This window comes from Sinocyclocheilus anshuiensis, unplaced genomic scaffold (assembly GCF_001515605.1).
Source record: "Sinocyclocheilus anshuiensis isolate Anshui unplaced genomic scaffold, SAMN03320099.WGS_v1.1 scaffold939, whole genome shotgun sequence".
NCBI lineage: Eukaryota > Metazoa > Chordata > Actinopteri > Cypriniformes > Cyprinidae > Sinocyclocheilus > Sinocyclocheilus anshuiensis.
Window position 1 is genome coordinate 178,126 of NW_015544227.1, and position 19,974 is coordinate 198,099.

At 35.8% G+C, this 19,974-nt stretch overlaps 2 protein-coding genes and 1 pseudogene across 2 annotated transcripts in view; 2 read left to right on the plus strand and 1 right to left on the minus strand.

The window, feature by feature from the left end:
- The window catches only part of LOC107697377 (transmembrane protein 120A-like), a 4,076-nt gene extending 3,910 nt beyond the window's left edge, over nt 1-166 (plus strand). Inside the window, exon 12 of the mRNA XM_016498153.1 lies at nt 56-166. Within this exon, the coding sequence (XP_016353639.1) occupies nt 56-166 (111 nt within the window). The remainder of the gene's footprint in view (nt 1-55) is intronic.
- Nucleotides 167-1,053: 887 nt separating this feature from the next.
- On the plus strand, nt 1,054-13,988 carry LOC107697422 (NADPH--cytochrome P450 reductase-like; annotated as a pseudogene).
- Nucleotides 13,989-14,062: 74 nt separating this feature from the next.
- On the minus strand, nt 14,063-17,738 carry LOC107697423 (rhomboid domain-containing protein 2-like). The gene is made up of 4 exons (XM_016498194.1): nt 17,424-17,738; nt 16,075-16,479; nt 15,783-15,933; nt 14,063-15,133 (listed from the first exon to the last, which is right to left on the minus strand). The coding sequence occupies exons 1-4, from the start codon at nt 17,602-17,604 to the stop codon at nt 14,713-14,715; spliced, it is 1,158 nt and encodes a 385-aa protein (XP_016353680.1). The 5' UTR covers nt 17,605-17,738; the 3' UTR covers nt 14,063-14,712.
- Between the last annotated feature and the right edge of the window lie 2,236 nt (nt 17,739-19,974).

A 19,974-nucleotide genomic window follows, 5' to 3' on the forward strand; every position in this document is an offset into this window, starting at 1 on the left:
GGTTATGTTGAACTTGAAATAATTTATATTTGAAATATTTTCTTTTTCTTCGTAGGTTCTCATGTGCGCCTCTACTTTCCTTGTTTTGTTCATGGGAAATTTCTTCACTACTCTTGGTGTTGTTTACCACAAATACATGGATCAGGACAAAGCCAAAGCTTTATAAATGACCGGCACAAAGGCACTGCTGAACTCTTTATTAAAGCAATTTATGTTTTATATGAATGTTTTTTTTAAATGTCAGTGTGTTAATATTTTGTTGCTTAAATGTTTTCAACAAATGTTTTTTTTTCTGTTTGTGGTTCAACCTGGCCAAGTTATGATTTTTGTAAATGTGTCACAAAGCATAAGGGATGAAATGTCTTTTCCCTAAACCTAAAATATTTAATATTTAATATTTTTTATTTTATTTTATTTTATTAAAGGACTAAGTGTCATGATGTTTGCACACCATATGCCAAAGAAAGTCATGACATCAGAATATGATAACAGTATGTTGATGTTTTCTTTTTCCACATTTGTAAAACACCTCTGGCCTATATTTCAAGTTGATTAGAATGGGCAAGTTAATGATTGTTCAGAGAACTCAAACAGAAGCTAGAAGACATTTATGGAAATCATTTGCTATCAGTGGCATTGTTCCACAATGTCAACACATGACTTTACCATCATAGGACCATGACACCTTCATGTGAGTAGAGGCATGTGCAGTCAGCCAAATGCTAGGAAAAACTGAACGACTTTTTCAATATTTTCAAGAATTGACTGAGGAAGCCCTGTCAAACAGAAATGGGAATTGGAAATATTTCAGCAGAACGTTAGGTCCAAGGTTTTTAATATTATAAAGATATCTCATAAACTTGCATTTTAAACCAAAATTTCCAGTAAAGAATTCACCTAATTGAGCATAACAGTTTTTTAATTCTCTTATTTTCTTATTTGAATTACACTCTCATAGCATATATAATTGCCAAATAACTCTACGCTCACAGACAGGTCAGTTCCAAGTGGGGAGAAGTTGCTGCAGTGGACAAATACGTCAGAATAAAAAAATATATATTTGAAGAACGTTAACGCATTCTAAACATTACAATAAAGCAAAAAAAAGTAGCATCTGTTCAAAGTTAAACTATGCCTGCTCTTAGCGGGGATAAGATACGGGAGGGATATTTGAGCTTGTGACTGGCAACCCGGCGTTTCAATGTGACGTAAGCTCGTGCTGTGCGTCTTGCTCTAGCTAACCGGAGGTATGTGTTTTTTAGTGTTTTGTCGTGTAACTGTTGAATTATAATAATATCCTTTCCTGTTAGTGTATTGTCAATCATTTTGTGAAGTCATAAACAAAAAGTGAACATTTGGTGTATATACGCCTATGTCTGCCCTTACAAATATTCTATGGCTATGGTAGCATAGTACAGTGGTAGTATGAGATGGTACACAATGTAACTTTGCTACGCGATATTAACATATTCATGTACCATGTACATCAAAGTATTTAAGCAAAACCATGTTAAATGTTCAAAAACACGTCAGTACAACAGTACTTATGCTTTTTAAGAGATGAGGGCTGTTTTGTAACACGCCATAGCTGTTATCGAGTGATAAAAGTTTCTAAGGAACCGAGATGGTGAACAATTACATTAATTAGAAATTGACGAAAGTCCTTCAAAAGAAAGGGTGTTTTGTAACTGGTGACGGGTCATCATTATGTAATTACATTGATTCTTCAAAAGAGGGCACAACATGACAAAAAGTCACAAATTCTATTGTTTTTCAACGCCAACTACATGGCCACAAACTGCAAGTTAAAATGTAAAAAAAAAAAAAAAAGTTTTAATCTATACTGTCTATCTACACCATTTATCCTAAAAATATGCGTTTTTACATTTTAAATATGATTAATAAATTATATGTAAATATAAATTGTCTGTGTGCGTGTATTTCAGAGTCACTTCAATCAATTGTTGACTAATACTGTTATGAAAACAATCTGTTTTTACAGACATATCTGCTCACTGAATTATGTGAAAATGGAGGACAGTGAATCCCAGCTGCTCTCCGATGAGTATCAGCCTCCGGAGACTCTCCTCGGCTCTCTGGACATCTTTGTGTTCTCTCTAATCGCAGGACTGCTTATCTACTGGTTCTTCTTCCGAAAAAAACCAGAGCCTGTTCTGGATTTGAAGACATTCCCTGCAGTGTAAGTGCCTCATTTGAACTCCCCTTCCCCCTTCATTTGTCCTCAAGAGGGAAATATTAAACCCACACAAATTTTTCTGCACAACTGAAATGTTGATCAGAGCCTTGAAAGAGTCTTGTGAAACACACAAAAGTGAATGAACGAATGAATGAGGATAGCGTTATGTTATATATATATAATGAATGTAGCGTTGTATTGTGTATTGCTGTACACCCAAAGCACTTTACAATCATATGGGGGATCTCTCCTCAACCACCAGTGTAAATGCAAATAATAAAGGTACAAAAGGCTTTACAGTCCATGGCAGAAACTGTGTTATGGGGCTCAAATTTGCGATAATATTTTTGTTGGATGGCCTGTTTATAGTTTTTCTCCCCATAGGCCTTTGGCCTTGTTCGAACAAAGCATAATTTCTGCACCATGGCTCGTTCCTAAAGCACTTTGTGGTTCAGTTGGTCATGGGCTCCAACATTGCAAAGTGTTGACATCATGGGATTGAGAGAATGTGCGTGCATTACATTCTGTCTCAGCATTATGGTCTGCAGCAGCTGAGACACAGTTCATATACACAGTGGTTAAGTGCCAACCGCTTCTTCTTTGTCCACATATTTTCATACATGTCAAGTTGGTAAAAGTTAATTTCCTGTTCGGTTTTCACAATTCTGAAAAAACGCGTCAGTGACTTAGCTGGTGATATCAAACATTAAAGTGAGCTATGTAATAAACAGAAGAATTGTATGAGCACTGTTTGTTCAGATGGAGTCACAGGATGTTATTGTTCCTGAATGCTCCTCATAATCCTTGTTAGTCCATTGTAATGTTGTGTATTAAACTTGTGACATATTCAATCTTGAAAACAATGAAAGGCCTGATGACTTTAGCACCAAGGTACTGTTCAAAAATGTTTTTTTTTTTTAAAGAAATTAATACTTTTATTCAGCAAGGATGCATGAAATGAATAAAAAGTGACAGTAAATACATTATTATACAAAATGTTTCCATTTCAAATAAATGCTGTTCTTTTGAACTTTTTATTCATCAAAGTGTCATGCAATAAATGTATCACGATTTCCACTAAAATATTAAGCACCTAAACATTCATGATAATAATAATAAGTGTTTTTGAGCACCAAATCAGCATATTAGAATGATTTCAGAAGGATCGTGTGACAGTGTGACACTGAAAACTTGAGCTGCTGAAAATGCAGCTTTGCATCACAGGAATAAATGACAAAAATAGAATGATGGAGAAAACAATTGTAAAAATAATTCACAATATTACTGTTTTGTTGTGTTTCTGATCAAATAAATGCAGGCTTGGTGAACATAACAGATTTTCAGAAACATAGCTTTTCCTTCCGACATAAATCTCTTTTCACCATTTATTGATTGTGTTTTCTAAAAAAGGAATAACAGCAATACATAAAGAGCAGAAAAGAATGCAGGAGGAAATTATGTATAAGTAGAGAACTCTAGTGTCAGGAAGACATGTTTACCGAGCAGGAAAGGATAACCTCTTCCAATTCTCTCCGCTTCCTGGTTCACATTACTCACATTGAAGGATCGCAGCCAGTCCAAGCCATCCTGCCAAAGTCTTGACAACTCCACTAGTCTTTCTTTTTTAGTTGTTTTAATCAAATGCATTTCTTATGTGGAGTCTGCAGTGAAACACATTGCAAAGTGTTTTAAAAACTTAATTAAATCCAGGAATTTAGATTCGCTTTTGTTTTAGTGCTCTTTTGGGTTTTATTAGGCTGGGAAAAGGAGGGAATGGACTCCTTGTGTTTGTGTTGGCAGGAGCATTCAAGTTTTTTGCATGTCTATGTGCGTGTGCATTTAGGATGGGGTGGGGGTTCAGTAACAGCATTGTGCTGCAGAGATCCATGGGAAATGTTGTATATTCCTGTTGCTTTGCAGCCGCTGTGCTCTGGCCAGATGGAGAGAGAGAGAGAGAATGAGAGAATGAGCGTGCTCGGGAGCCTGTTTCAGACCCTCGCCTGCCTCACACCCCCTTTTCCTGCACTGTAGAGTGATGTGTTTTCTACAGAGCCTCCTAATGATCTTTTATGCAGTCCAAAGGACTTTCTCAGGTTGTCTGAGGGCTTGAGCCGAACCTCTTAGAGACGAAAGTGCTCTGTATGCCGAATCCTAAAGGACAGGGTCTTTTCCTCAGTCATGGGATGCATGTTCTCTTTGCCTCAGGACAGACTGGCCGCTGCAGAGAGGTTAGTCCGGGACAGACGGATGTTTAACCAGTGTTTCTTCTGTTGTGGTAGATATTTCAGGTGCTATTTATGACATTTGTGTAGTTGCTTTTGCTCTTAGGAATTGCTTATTGTCTTAACAGTGCAACACATTGTTGTACGAGTGGAGTGCAAAAAGTTTATAATTTTCATTTGCACAAAGGCATGAATATTTTGTGGAATGTCTTGTGAAATGCTGCATGGATTTTCAATGAGAAAGGGATAATTTTTTTCTTTACTTTGGAGCTATAAACAATATATAGGGGAAGAATCTATTGTTTTGCACTGCAATGTCTTGCCAGTGCAATGATGGTTGTGTTTAGTCATTTGAATAGTTTGATTATATACATTATATACACTAACCCTGATATGTTTTTGAAAGAAGCCTCTTTTACTCACCAGGGCTGCATTAATTTGATCAAAAATGCAGTAAAAACAATAATATTGTGAATATTATTACAATATAAAATGACTGTTTTCTGTTTTTAATATAATTTAAATGTAGTTTTTCCTGTGATGGCTAAGCTGAATTTTCGTTACTCAGCCATTACTCCAGTCTTCAGTGTTATATGATCCTTTAGAAATCATTCTAATATGCTGATTTGATGCTTAAGAAACATTTTTTTTATCAATGTTAAAAACAGTTTGTTTTTTTCAGGATTTTTGATGAATAGAAAGTTTATAAAAAAATAATTTTATAATTGGTCTGGCATGCCTTTTCACATGTTCTTTCTCTCTTTTTTCTTGTTTTCTTCTTTTTCTCTTTATAGACCACCACCAATACGCGAGACCAGCTTTATTGAGAAAATGAAGAAAACGGTGAGATTTTCAGGAACAGTTTATTACCATAGTACTTCAGTCAAGTTCTAAAAAGTTGAAATAATTGGTGAAAATTTCACCACCTTGAACAATTAAAAAAAAGTTCCATTATGTTTGATTTCTATATCTTCCCATTCTAGAACCGAAACGTTGTGGTGTTCTATGGATCCCAAACAGGGACTGCTGAGGAATTTGCTAACAGGCTGGCAAAAGATGCCCATCGCTATGGCATGAAAGGCATGGCCACAGACCCAGAGGAATACGACATGGTACTTTCACCATTATTGCTTCCTGTTTAATATTACAGGAACTATTAAAAATCTATTAATCAAGATCAGAACGGAATACTTTACAATACTTTTGACTTTTGTCATTATAATCTCCCATTCGCAGTCCGAGCTGTCTAGACTAAAAGAGATTCCTAATTCCATGGCTGTGTTCTGCATGGCAACCTATGGAGAGGGAGACCCCACAGACAACGCTCAGGAGTTCTATGATTGGATGCAAGGGACTGATGACGATCTAGAGGGGGTCAATTTTGCTGTGAGTAATAATCCAACATCAGAAAAGTGCAGAAAGCTAATTTGTTTCTTTTTATGATTAATTTCTGTGGTGAGTAAATGGAGCTCAAGAGATTGCATGGGACAACCGTCCATCAATGGGCAACCTCCAAAATTCCTGGCCTTTTTATGGAGTGGTACCTATTTCCTAGGCAGTCGGTGAAGTTCTTAACAAGCCTGAGCCTGAGGCTGTCCCATAGTTAAGGGGCCCATGGAATCCTCATCAGTTCTCTCTTACCAAATGGAAACATCTGGCCTAGCCAAACAAAGCTAGAGCTCCATCCCAGCGGAACCTTTCTCTTAGCGGGACTCTTTCAGATGGAACCATATTACTAGATCTTCTGTTTCTTTGATTCTGGAGACATGTGTGTCCAGACTCCTTAAGTTGGACCTGTATTCTGGATGAAAGCCTTGTGGTTTCAGTCTGGAGTTCTCAGATTCTTTTATGTGGCTGTGGTGGGACAGCGTGATAAAACATGTGGTTGGAAACATCACTGCAGTGCGTCTACAGTGTTATTTGTGACCCTGGACCACAAAGTCTTAAGTCGCTGGGGTATATTTGTATCAATAGCCAAAAAGACATCGTATGGGTCAAAATTATTGATTTTTCTTTTATGCCTTCTTTCTTTAAAGTCAATTTTAATCATAAATATTTTTTGTTCTCCAAAAGTCATTATTTAGTTTAGTTTCCATTTCCATTTGCCAAAACTTTGAACTAAACGGACCATTTTGGAATAAAAGTATATTTTTCTAGATTTATTCCTCCATAAAATGTGTAATGTTTTTTGTGTCTCAGTTTCACTGAATGATTCTTTTTAAACAGGAGAGGAAGATTTGAATGTAAAAGTAAAACCTTATAGTAGATAATATGCACATTTCAAAATTTCAAGAGAATTTGAATGTTTTTAGTTGATACTAAGCCTTTAAAGTTTTGTATGTGTTGATAGAAAAGTTTTCCATTCTGTGTCTAATTTACTCCTTGCAGAAACTGAATGATTTTTTATTTTTTTTTTGCTAATTTTCTTAGGTGTTTGGTTTAGGAAATAAAACATATGAGCATTTCAATGCCACAGGCAAGTATACGGACAAGAGGTTTGCTGAACTTGGGGGAAAAAGGGTCTTTGACCTGGGTCTCGGGGATGACGACAGCAAGTGAGTAAATAAAAAGATTCAGATTGAAACAGATAAAATGGATAAATCATTGCCTGTCCTGATTATTTAATCTTAAATCATTTGTAGCTTGGAGGAGGATTTTATCTCTTGGAAGGAGCAGTTTTGGCCTGCAGTATGTGAGTTCTTTGGAGTGGAGGCCACGGGAGAAGAAAGCAGGTATTCTTTATATTTTCTTTTTTATTCTCCATTTGCTTGTCTTATAATTAAATCACAATTTTTCATTTAAAAACAGTCTGCAATACAGTCTTGTATTGGTAGGCAACAAATAGTAGAATTTAAAAGAGCAGACCAGCTGTGTCCGATTGTCTAGTTCAAACGTGATGTTTATTTGATGGGTATTTTGTGGCCTCACAACACATGCAGTGTCTGTCTCATCTCCATATTAGAGGAAGCAAATCCATTTATCATGTTCTTCCATAACAAAAACCTCTCCTGTCCTGCTTTGAATAGGTTTTTGCATCTTATTAAACATCATAGGTGTCTTGAATGCTTTAAATGCTGGCTTGGATGAGATCTCCAATCCTTTCTGTGTTCTTTCAGCATTCGGCAGTTTGAACTGGTGGTTCATAATGACATCAATATGAATCAAGTGTACACCGGAGAGATGGGGCGGCTCAAAAGCTTTCAGACACAGAAACCGTGAGTTCACCCCTTTCAACTAAGTGATTGTATGACACTGATTGGCATTTTAAAAGATCACTCCTGAGCTGAGAGTTAATTTTATGCTTCTATTGTTAAGAAGTATGTAAAATGACCTTCAGTTTGTGTAATGTTTTTTTATTCACGGTTTTGTGAATAACTTTTTTTAGGATTAGCTTGAGTCTAATGTTTTAAATGATATACGGAAATGTTATACTAAAGCGTTTTATCTGATCGCATTGTTATTCATTTGATTTGTGTAGACCGTTTGATTCAAAGAATCTTTTCCTTGCACCTGTCACTGTTAACCGTAAGCTGAACAGAGGAGGAAACCGGCACTTGATGCACATCGAGTTAGATGTCATGGATTCTAAAATCAGGTATGTGTAACAATTGACTTGTTGGGTGGATCTCATGAAAACATTTCCAGGTCACATTTTACCCTAAAAACAAAAGGGAAAAAAAAAAATAGTAGGAAGAAAATTAAGCTTGGTTTAATTTTTTATTTAAAGTGATATTGTATTACATAATATAAATACAATTTTATTATATACAAATTAATTTATTCTACTTTATATTAAATATAATTTATTTCCTTCTTTTGTTTTTAGGGTGTAATATAGCCCATGTTCTTGATTAGTTTTAATGAGAAGATTCACACTCCTATAACTGTGTTCATGACATGATGATGATGTGATATTGATTCCACAGTTCTATTCTAAAGCAATAAGCCCCAAGAAGCCGTGGTTTACAGTGAATTTATAACAGCTAAGGGGCGTTGTTAGACACGACGCGAAACGACCCCCCTTAGCTGTTATAAATTCACTGTAAACCATTGGCTTCACTGGGGTTATTGCTTTTATAAAACGGTTATTCCATATACGTAGTAAGGTTTCACAAAATAAAACAGAGCAAATAAAGTGTAATGATATTAATAAAAACATTATTATAAAACGGATAGTTCTGGTCCTTGATTCTGATTGGCTGAGCCACATTCGAAGCTGTTGTAAATTACTCTACAAACATACACCTTTGTTTCCATTTATCTGTTGCTTGGCAACCACTTTGTTGCAACCACAACTGATTCTGAGGAACTACATTGCTTGGTGGAAGAATACTGTTTTTATTCTTATCATTACACGTTATTTGCTCTGTTTTATTTTGTGAAACCTTACTTCGTATATGGAATAACCGTTTTATAAAAGCAATAAGCCCTGTGAAGCCGTGGTTTACAGTGAATTTATGACAGCTAAGGGGGTTTTAGGCTAACAACGCCCCTTAACTGTTATAAATTCACTGTAAACCATGGCTTCTTGGGGCTTATTGCTTTATTCTTCCGCCAAACAATGTAGTTCCTCAGAATTGTTGTCGTTGCAACAAAGTGGTTGCCAAGCAACACACAGACGTAAACAAAGGTGTATGTTTGTAGAGTAATTTACAACAGCTTCAAACGTGGCTCAGCCAATCAGAATCAAGGACCGGAACTATCCGTTTTATAATTACAATTTTGCAATACAATACTGTTATGTTATTAGGATTGCATATAAAAGACATTTGCATGCAGACTCTACGTTGTACACTACTGAGTAATATATTCATGCAGTGTCCAGTTTTTTGTTTTTTTTTTATATCCACATATTAATCAATTGATTTCCAAACTTGGCAGATATGATGCTGGAGACCATGTTGCTGTTTACCCCACAAATGATGCAGCGGTGGTCAGCAGAATAGGAGAGAGACTTGGAGTAGATCTTGATACTGTAATCTCACTCAAAAATCTGGATGGTATGTACTAATATCTGAAATTAAACAATCAGAATATGTTTTTATGTATATTGTAACATGCTATGGTTGCTAATAATGTTTCAATTCTGCAGAGGAATCCAATAAAAAGCACCCGTTCCCCTGTCCATCCACATACCGCACAGCACTGACCCATTACCTTGACATCAACAACACACCACGCAAAAACGTGCTGTATGAGCTGTCGCAGTACACCTCTGATCCTCAGGAACAAGAAAACATGCGCAAGATGGCGTCTGCTTCACCTGAAGGAAAGGTTAGGATCACGTCATAGTCACTGATGTAATAGTAATCTACAGTAAAACTTGAAAATTTTTATTCACCATCTGATTGGTCCTTTAAGGCTTTGTATCAGAGTTGGGTTTTGGATTCTGAGAGGAACATATTGGCTATTCTAGAGGATCTACCTTCCCTGAACCCTCCTATAAGACCACCTGTGTGAGCTCCTTCCTCAACTTCAGGCTCGATACTATTCCATCGCCTCCTCCAACAAGGTAAAACCCTGCAGTTTTCGATATTATACCTTGAATTAAAAACGTTGAGGTTGACACAGACTTTGTTCGCCCTCATTTCAGGTCCATCCAACCTCTATCCACATCTGTGCTGTGGTGATCGAGTACACCACAAAGACAGGAAGAGTCTACAAGGGTGTGGCCACCAACTGGCTTAAGAACAAAGAAGTGACCGAGAATGGCCACAAGCACACCGTTCCTATGTATGTTAGGAGATCCCAATTCCGCCTGCCGTTCAAACCCAGTAATCCTGTAATCATGACTGGGCCTGGCACTGGCATCGCCCCCTTTGTGGGCTTCATCCAGGAGAGAGCATGGCAGAAGGAACAAGGTCAAGCTTGAAACTGGCTTTGACATAACTTGTTAATAATAATATAGTGAAAGTATCTCACTCAGTTTTTGCTCTCTTTTGCAGGGAAGGATGTTGGTGAGACGATACTTTACTTTGGTTGTCGCCATAAGAATGAGGACTTCCTGTACCAGCAGGAACTGGAGGAGTTTGAGAGGGCAGGTGTGCTGACACAGCTTAACGTTGCCTTTTCCAGAGACCAGGAGCACAAGGTGAGTAACTTAGGGATGCACTGAAATCTAAATTCTGGCCAGTAACTAAATTATTTTCTTGTTATGGCTGTCATTAATGATATTAAAATTACATACTATATCAATAAAATTATTTGTTTATATTGTATAATGGATAATCATTTTGAGATTTGCTAAATGTTATGTTTAACCGTGTTATTAAATTTAAAAAGTTAACTTTAGGAGTATGACAGATGACAGCAAATCTAATACAAATTTAAAAATATAGGAATTACACATTTTAAAATTCACTTTTTAAAAATCCAGTATTGGTCACATATACTTTTATATAATATTTTTATTCAGCTAGGATGCATTGAATTTAGTCTCACGTAGCCAGACCTTCAGACTGACAGCAGAAGGTCTGGGAACCTTGGCCGCTTTGAATGGCTAAGGATCGCCCAAGAGGCCATATGGCTGAGAGGTAAAGCAACCAATCACGTTTCGTTTTGTCCCGCGTCATGTTTAGGGGAGTGGAAATGTCCCCACAGTAACAGACTGGTGTGTAAAATTCTTGGACGTATTTTAAAGATTCTATGTCGCGAACTTTTAATATTTCACATACTTTTGAAAATCCAGTGTTTAGTTGATCCTGATAAGCGCTCATTGTCACAGTTGTAAACACGACGGCTTTCTTCTGCCGTGACGGGGTTTGGCATCATTGCATCTTTGTTTCCAGGCAGAACGTTAAAGAATGCAACACACACACAACTCCAGGAAATCCTGTATAATTCAACCAATCCGATGACGACTTTGAAACTCCTGAAGTGTTTCCAATTTTGTGTGCCGTATACATCAGACGTTCAGCCAACGGTCCGTGGGCATGACATCTTGAGGCTGAGACTACATTGAATTAAACAAAAGGCAGTAAAGACGTTTATGATGTTACAAAAGATTTCTATTTCAAACAAATGTTCTTCTTTTGAATTTTATATTCATCAAAGAATACTGAAAAATAAATTTATATTACAAAAATATGAATGATTTCTGAAGAATAATGTCACACTGAAGGCGAGTAATGGCTGCTGAAAACTAGGAATAAATTACTTTTTAAAATATATTCAAATCATATTTCACAATATTACAGTTTTTGCTGTAAATAAATTCTTTCAAAAATCTTACCATATTGGAAAACAAGAAATAGAATATATATTTTTAAGTATATATTCAAATTCAAATCAAATTTAAATATGCATATTATTAATGTTATAACTATTATTATATTAAGATGCATAATATTATTATAATATTTTTTCCCACTTATTCATCTTAAACAAACCAATATGACTGGTCTTCATTACCATAGTTTTCAGCGTTATCAAAATAATCGTTTTCACAATATTAAAGATTTCCACTTTTAGTTTGAAACTGAAGAGTAATTCTATGGACTGTGCTGTTTTTAAAGATCTATGTGCAACATCTTCTGAAGAAAAACAAGGAGCAGTTGTGGAAGCTCATTCATTCAAATAATGCCCATATCTACGTTTGTGGGTAAGAACCACTTGGTATCATGGACATGAAATAATATGTATATTGAATTTATAAATGTGTATATATATATATATATATATATATATATATATATATATATATGTATGTGTGTATTTTATACTATATTGGCTAAAGAAAATCTATAAAATTATTTTTGTATTGCATAATGGATATTCATTTTGAGATTTGCTAAATGTTATGATTAACAGTGTTGAATTATTAGTGTTTTAAAAAGATAACTTGTTGAAGTGTGTGGCAGATGACGGCAAAACTAATACAAATTAAAAATAGGAATTACACATTTTTAAATACATTTTTTAAAATCCAATATTGGTCACATATACTTTTATATAAAACTTTTATTTAGCTAGGATGGATTAATTGAACAAAAGACATTTATGATATTCCAAAAGATTTCCATTTCAAATAAATGCTGTTCTTTTGAACTATATTCATCAAAGAATATTGAAAAATAAATTTATTTTACAATGATATTAATGATTTCTGAAGGATCATGTGACACTGAAGACAGGAGTAATGGCTGCTGAAAATTCAGCTTTGCATCACAGGAATAATTTACTTTTTAAAAGATATTAAAATAGAAAACTGTTATTTTAAATTATAATAATATTTCACAATATTATTTTTTTTTACTGTAAATAAATGCAGCCTTTTTTCTTTCAAAAATTGTACCATATTGAAAAAACAAGAAACAGATAAATATATTTATTTGCATCCAAATTTAAAGATGCACTGCATATTATTTGTTTATTTTTTCCACTTATTCATCTTCCTAAACGACCAATATGACTGGTCTTCATTACCATAGTTTTCAGCGTTACCAGAAAAAGAGTTTTCACGATATTAAAGATTTCCATTTTTAGTTTGGAACTGAAGAGGAATTCTGTGGACTGTGTTGTTTTTACAGATCTATGTGCAACATCTTCTGAAGAAAAACAAGCAGTTGTGGAAGCTCATTCATTCAAATAATGCCCATATAAAAATAAATAAATAAGAACCAGAAGTTGCTTCTACCACAGATGAATAACATTCTTATGAACACAATCCACATTAGTAGTAACTGGCAGGATTTCCATAGAACAATAAACAGCTTGAAATAATTATAGTGCTTCAATACTGCCATTCACCAGTATCATATTGTATCTTTAAAGACCACAGCATCTCTTTCCAGCAGCAATTTTGCCTGCGTATGTAATGAGAATATGTGTCCTTGCAGAGATGCACGTAACATGGCTCGGGACGTGCACACGGCCTTCTATGAGATTGCAGAGGAGGTGGGCGGCCTGACGCACACTCAAGCTGTGGACTATTTCAAGAAGCTGATGACCAAGGGCCGTTACTTGCAGGACGTTTGGAGCTAAGCTAACTGATAAACCAATCTTTGCCACTTTACCTCAAACCATCATTTCTCCAAATGCTAGAGCTAAAACATTAATCATGAATTTGTCTGGACTGATTTATTGTTTATATAATAGAATTTTGATGAGATACAGCACTCCCAACATCACACAAAAGCGTGGTTAAACATTCTTCCTTTAGATGAGTTTATGATAAACTGAATTTGAAAGTTTATGATAGACTGAATTTGAACCCTAAGTGGTATTGGGTGTTCATGTATATGCAAATGTAGGTCAAAGATGCAAAATTCTTCTTTTTTTGAGTGAGGCCTTATAAAGAATATTCATATAAATTTGGTCATACTCTTTCTATTGTTTTATCTCTATGTGAAAAGACTGCAAGTATCACTTTGTGACGTACTGTAAAACTTTAGATTTAGTTTTTGTGACACTGTGTATCAAAACATCCTACAATGTGTTACAGAAAATGAACATTTTAGGTCAGTTGTGTTTTTTTGATCATGTGATGTTTGTTCATTCTTATTTCTTGTTGTTTCAAGATGTTCTGCCACTCTTTTTATGCATTATTTTACACTAATGTTAAGTAGCAGTTGAATGAGTAATTATGCAGTCAACATGACTCCCATCATTGGGTGAAGTGTTACATTCTGTTAGTCTTTTTTTAAAGTTTTAGCAAACTGGTCAAGTGTTAATGGTCATAGGAATATATTAAATGTATGTATTTTCCTAGCATTTTAACAGGTGCATTTATTAAAAGAAAAGAAAGTTCTTCTCTCATTTTCTTGATTGGTACATCTTTTCCACTGATTTCTACTTATGATTATAGAATTGACTCCTCAATTCATCCCCCTTGAGCCAAAGCAGCAATGGCATCAAAATGCTCAGCATTGTGGTTTTAAAATGAGACGAGCTTGCATTTGTTTAATTTTTAAACTTAATGCATTAATATTGCTTGGGAAGAGAAATGTCATTGTGATCTCAGTCATACAATGTTTGACAAATAAAGAATATGCACAAACACTGTCTGGCCTCAAAATGTGATGTATGGACATGTTTAAAAAAATACTGCATTATATCAAATGGCTAAATAATTGATTAAAACATAAGATGGAAAAATGTTTTACTCAATTCAGTTTTTAATTTAAGGTACAAAATGTTATGTAGCAAAACAGCAACTGTATAAATTTAAAAACAAGTTAAACATCACCCAGGTTGCAAAATTGCACATCTGGAGCCGTTTGAATTCTAGGAACAAGACATGAGGTATCAGAAGAATGAACAAACAAAAAAACCTGCAGATAAGGCATCAAATCTCTAGGATGACAATGACACAGAGGCTCCAGGAGGAGTTGTGGGAAAGGCAGGCACTCCAGACTTTGGCTGTGAGATCGGAGGTGTGAATGGCACTCCTGGCTGAGGTAGTTTAGTGAAGGGCTGCCCTGTCAGGTTAACTGGAGGCTTGAACTGATGCTGAGCGTATGGGGACATGGGCATCCACGGGCTGCCGGTATGATGGCTGTGCCCATGATGATGTTCATGGCTGTGACCATGACTATGACCGTGATTGTGACCAATGCCGACTCCAGCGTAAGGCGAAGTAAATGTGTATTGCTGTTGAGGATACAGTGAGACCGGCCAACCATCGAATGTGTTGGGAAGGTGTCCTGTAACTTGACCATTGGCGGCATTTACTGGAGCGTAGGCCTGGACAGGGTACGACCCTGGTGGAGCATCTCTGGAATTGCAGATATTTTTTAAAGTCAGAAAATATACTGAGAAAAATCAAAACATGTATTGGTTTTACGGATAGTCCACCCAAAAATGAAAATTCTATCATCATTTACTCACCCTCATGTCTTTTCAAAACTGTGTGACTTTCTTTCTTCTGAGGAACATAGAAGATTTTCTGAAGAAGAATGTTGGGAACCAAACAGTTTCGGTACCCATTGACTTCCATTGCAATTTTTGTCCAACTTAAGTCAACGGGAAACAAATCTGTTTGATTACCAACATTATTCAAAATCATGACAGAGTTTTCATTTTTGGGTGAACTATCTGTTTAAGACTTTTTTTTAAAGACCTGCATAAATAAAAAAAATAACATCCATACAGAACCAACTGACACAATCTCAAAATAAATCTTTCTTAAATTCTTTTAAACAGTCTGTGTTAAACAGGCTTTTATTAATTGGCTGGCTGTGGCACAAATTCAACAAAGACATAATGCTAAATTGATTAAAAAAAAGCCTGAAATGCATCATCCAGCTGCTCAAGATGAGGAAGATAAATTATGCACTCTAACAACCTTCTTCATATTGCAATATATGAACACCATAAAGTGAACAATAGGGCGACCATATGTCATTGTGGCATTGATCACTCACGTGAGGTCAAGTGGCTTTTTGCGCTCTTCGGTCGATGCAGGGATGAACTGGACACCAGGTATTTGCTTTAGCAAACGAAAAGGGAACTTCTTCTCCAAGACAGAAGCTCTAGATTCTGACATCTCTAACAATGAAAACCACCCCATTCCATCTAAAAGTACCAAGTTAAGGAATAGATTAAAAATACACTATACACTGATTAAACTACATCACAGGATTGTCAGCTTCAAAATCAAGGTCTGTAGTATGAAAAAAACCCTGAAGTATTCTATACATTTAAGATTAAGGATACGTAACATTCCTGTAACAATGGCCAGGACGTTGCAAAGGAAGACAGTGTTTGGAAAGAACAGGGTTATAATTATTAGAATTATCCAGGGGAGAGATGCAGTAGGCACACTGACACCCATTATATACGCCTTCCGCATAACAGAATTGATGGTCATCATTCCCAGGACAGACAGAGCTAATGGGACGAGCCCGTTTACTGAGCTCCTATTAGATGGGGAGAACAGCAGTGATTCAAGCAGCACATGAAGGACTCCACAGATGGACGACAGCAGCAGTGACCGGTAGAGGAATCTGACCGTTCCGATCCCTCGCTCCAGCCCGCTACAGGGAAGCATCATCAGGACGGCACTTAGGAACAAAAGCATCATATTCTTGTGGTAGAGGAAATAGGTGAAGAGTTTGTAGACTGTGAAGAGAGGGGACAAAATTAAGTAACACAAGAAAAAAAATTGATGGTATATTTACTTATTTTAATATATGATAACATAACAGCAAACAGGGCGTGCTACCTAATGCAGTAAACATTACAAACTTTGAAGGAAAAACTTATCTGAAAATGTAATATAATAATAATAATAATTTAATTAGGAAAAGATCTACGATCAAAGCATTGTGAATGACAAAATAAAAATGATGGATAAATAGAAAACTATTGATGTTGATTATGTATATAGAAACAGTATATTTAGCAAAATATGTATATATTTATGTAGTTTAGAGCACAGAGAGGTTGACTTGATTATGCAGGAGTGCGTGGGAACTAAAGTTCTTTTGGCGGGGTTTGCTTGACTGTTGTTTCCAAACAGGTTTCTCAAACACACCCCGATCTTCCAGCTAATCCCACCCCCAAACATCATTGGTCGAGGCTGCCTGAGACCCACCTCCAGTTTTTCTGATTGGCTAACATATGCGAAAGAGGCGGTGTAAATCGAAGGACTCTTTGTTTAAATAGCCAATAAACTTCGGTTGTGGGGTGGTACTGAAGGCGGGACATTCTCATTCTAGCGCTTTTATTGGTCAAAAATCTTTCAACAATATTGTTGGTCCGTTTTCTCAAAGAGAGACTACATTTTAAATGTACTAAAGTGAATTCTATCAGAGTTTAGGAGTATATTAGCATATAGCTGGCACCAGATTTTAAAAGACATGTACGACAAACCACAAAACTGTAATTTTGAGGAGTTTAAGGTATGTCCTGCCCAACATAATGTGATTAACATATTCATTAAGAGGCTACATCAGTCTACAAAATGCAATAAACTAATACGTCATACTATTTTTGTGCCTTATAGAAGGACAAAGCGAGCTGAGGGAGTCATTTGTGACTTATAAATTGTAAACAACTCTTACCATGGCCGCTAATGACAGCACTGGACTCCAAACTGAAAAAGTGCTCTGAAATATCTAAGTAATACGGTATGCCACTAAAGACACATGACAGCACGATCACAGTCACTATCCCACAGGTCAACTCTATATCCGGTGCAAAATCTGCAAACGTCTTCTTCCAGTTTTTCAAAGTGCTATGCATTTTCAGGATGGAGAATGTGCATCATTTACAAGACACTCTCAAAGAACAATTATTTACGGAGAGCGGATCCCTAACGTGTTTTAGATTTCAGTTCCCAGCGCTTGAACCGCAACTTCCGCGTTGGAGGAAATGTAATCAAGAGGATCAAAATGCGCAGCCTTTGCGCAGTGATGTGCAAACGCTATCAATTTTTCAGCCTCACACGGGTATCATGCACATATTACTTAAAACAGAGCAACTGTCAGTGAAATTTCTTAAATATAATATTATATTTTCAGTCGTCGCTTATAAATAAAATAAATAGTCCCCTTTTTGTACTAAACCTCACAAAGTATGCTTGCAAGTTAGTTTCTTAGTGACGCTTCCAGTAAACAGAAAAAAATAAATAAATAATGGGATATATGAGATATTCTGTGTAGTGATGGGAAGTTCGGTTATTTTCCGCGAACCGGTTCTTTCGGACAGTTCGATTCAATAAACCGGTTGAAAAAACCGGTTCACCGGTTCTTTTACGCTCGACGTAATGACGTCATTAACTGGTTCAACCGGTTCACTAAGAAGAACCGGTTAAATCGAACGCTTCGTTCGCGAACCGGACATCACTAATTCTGTGTGTGCTGCGTATTAGGAAACACCAGATCCAAATTAGGTCAAATCATGAATCAGTACGAATTAAAATGGCATTATACATTTTCATACATATTATAAACCTAAACTTGTGCATATTTTTGCATATTCATTAAAATGTGATATGAATCACTCATACAGTAAATCAGTTTGATAGGAAAAAAATTAATGTGGTGACTAATGCTTCTTGAAATCAGTTGGGCCTGTAATATCCTATTGTTTCCCTAATATGGACTTCCTGCTACTTAAATCTAATATTGGGGCATTTGCTAATTGTCCATTTCATCACACATTTTATTGCTGTGTAATAAGCGAAAAGGCAATGTACCCTCCTCTATTTGGAGTTGATAGGAGGAAGAGAATAACAACAGAGAGAGATTACTGACAGATACAGTATAATTGCTACAAAATAAACATATATCAAATGTTAAAACCTACACAGAACAAATCTTGCTCTTATGGATACAGGTAAACAGCCAAAAACAAAATATGGGGATTATTGTCATTTTAAAGACCATTTTATGCCACTGAATATATAATCATAATGTAACAGCATAATAACGCAAAAGGCCTACACACTTCCAAAATGACAACAAACTTTTAATTTGTAAGAATATTTAGATAATGGAAATTGAGTATCAAAATATTAGATAACTTCAAAAACCTGAATAAATAGTAAATAAACATTTTCTAACAAAAAATGCAAAGTAACAAGTAGAAAAAAAGAAAAATGCACAAAGAACTTGTATGGAGATTTTTCCATCTACAGATTTTTCTCTGACCTTCTTTTCTCTGTAAATGAAGGGTGCGCACTATTGCTGAAAAACACAATCACTACTTAGCAGTCAGATGTCCGTCAGATCCCTAAACAAGGCCATATCTGCAGATGAAACTTTTTTTGTAGAAGCTTTTTTAAATTTGAAGTAGCGCCTCATGACTACACCACGTTATGTACGAGAAGCTGAAAACAGGCGCAAGTGGAATGTACAAAACATTAATTTTTAAGTAAATATAATGTGCGATATATTGCATCACCAAAAATTATTGAGGTAATGTACATATATTGCGCCATAAGTCGATATATTGATTATTGCGACAGGCCTAGGTGTTGTCAGGTGCAAACCCCACCTGCTCTTTGTTCAGTAAAAGACAGGTATACAAAGTAACGAGTATGATGCAAGTATGGGTGGAACAACTTAAACTGACACAAAACCCAAAGCGGTTATTACATTCCATTGAAATAAAAGCTCTGCCTGTTAAAAGCAGCTTGACCTGTGGTAAATGAAACTGTAGCCACAACAAAATAACTATGTAAGCATACCAATGCGTTTTAAACTATTGCTTATTTCTCAGAAACATTTATTTTAATTTCACTTATTTTAAAATATCTCTTAAAATAATCAAGCAATTTTTTCTGCAGTTCTCCGTGGCTCCCAATTTAACCCAATATGCTTGAAATGTGCATAAAATATAAGGGTATATACTGAAAAATAGGATTATTATAATGATTTATTGATTTACAGTTAACATTTAGCTTTGCTAGAGAGGAAGTGCACTACCTGTGCTTTGGAGGCTGGGTGTGTGTTGAAGTTTTGGGTTAAGGGGGGTGGTGCACATAACTCAGTCTTCACTGAAATGCTTCACAAGACAGTGAAACCTGAGCGTCTCTTAAGTTACTAAGAAACTTTTGTCTGTTTTAGATTTTTCTGATGTCTGGAAGGACACACTTTGATAGGTGAGTTC

Excerpts from the sequence above, each read along its gene's own strand:
- LOC107697423 (XM_016498194.1), bottom strand. The coding sequence starts at position 17,604 with ATGCATAGCACTTTGAAAAACTGGAAGAAGACGTTTGCAGATTTTGCA. Across the intron at positions 16,480-17,423 it reads TGCTGTCATTAGCGGCCATG|TCTACAAACTCTTCACCTAT; the intron begins GTAAGAGTTGTT and ends CTCTCTTCACAG. Across the intron at positions 15,134-15,782 it reads AAAAAGCCACTTGACCTCAC|AGATGCTCCACCAGGGTCGT; the intron begins GTGAGTGATCAA and ends CTGCAATTCCAG.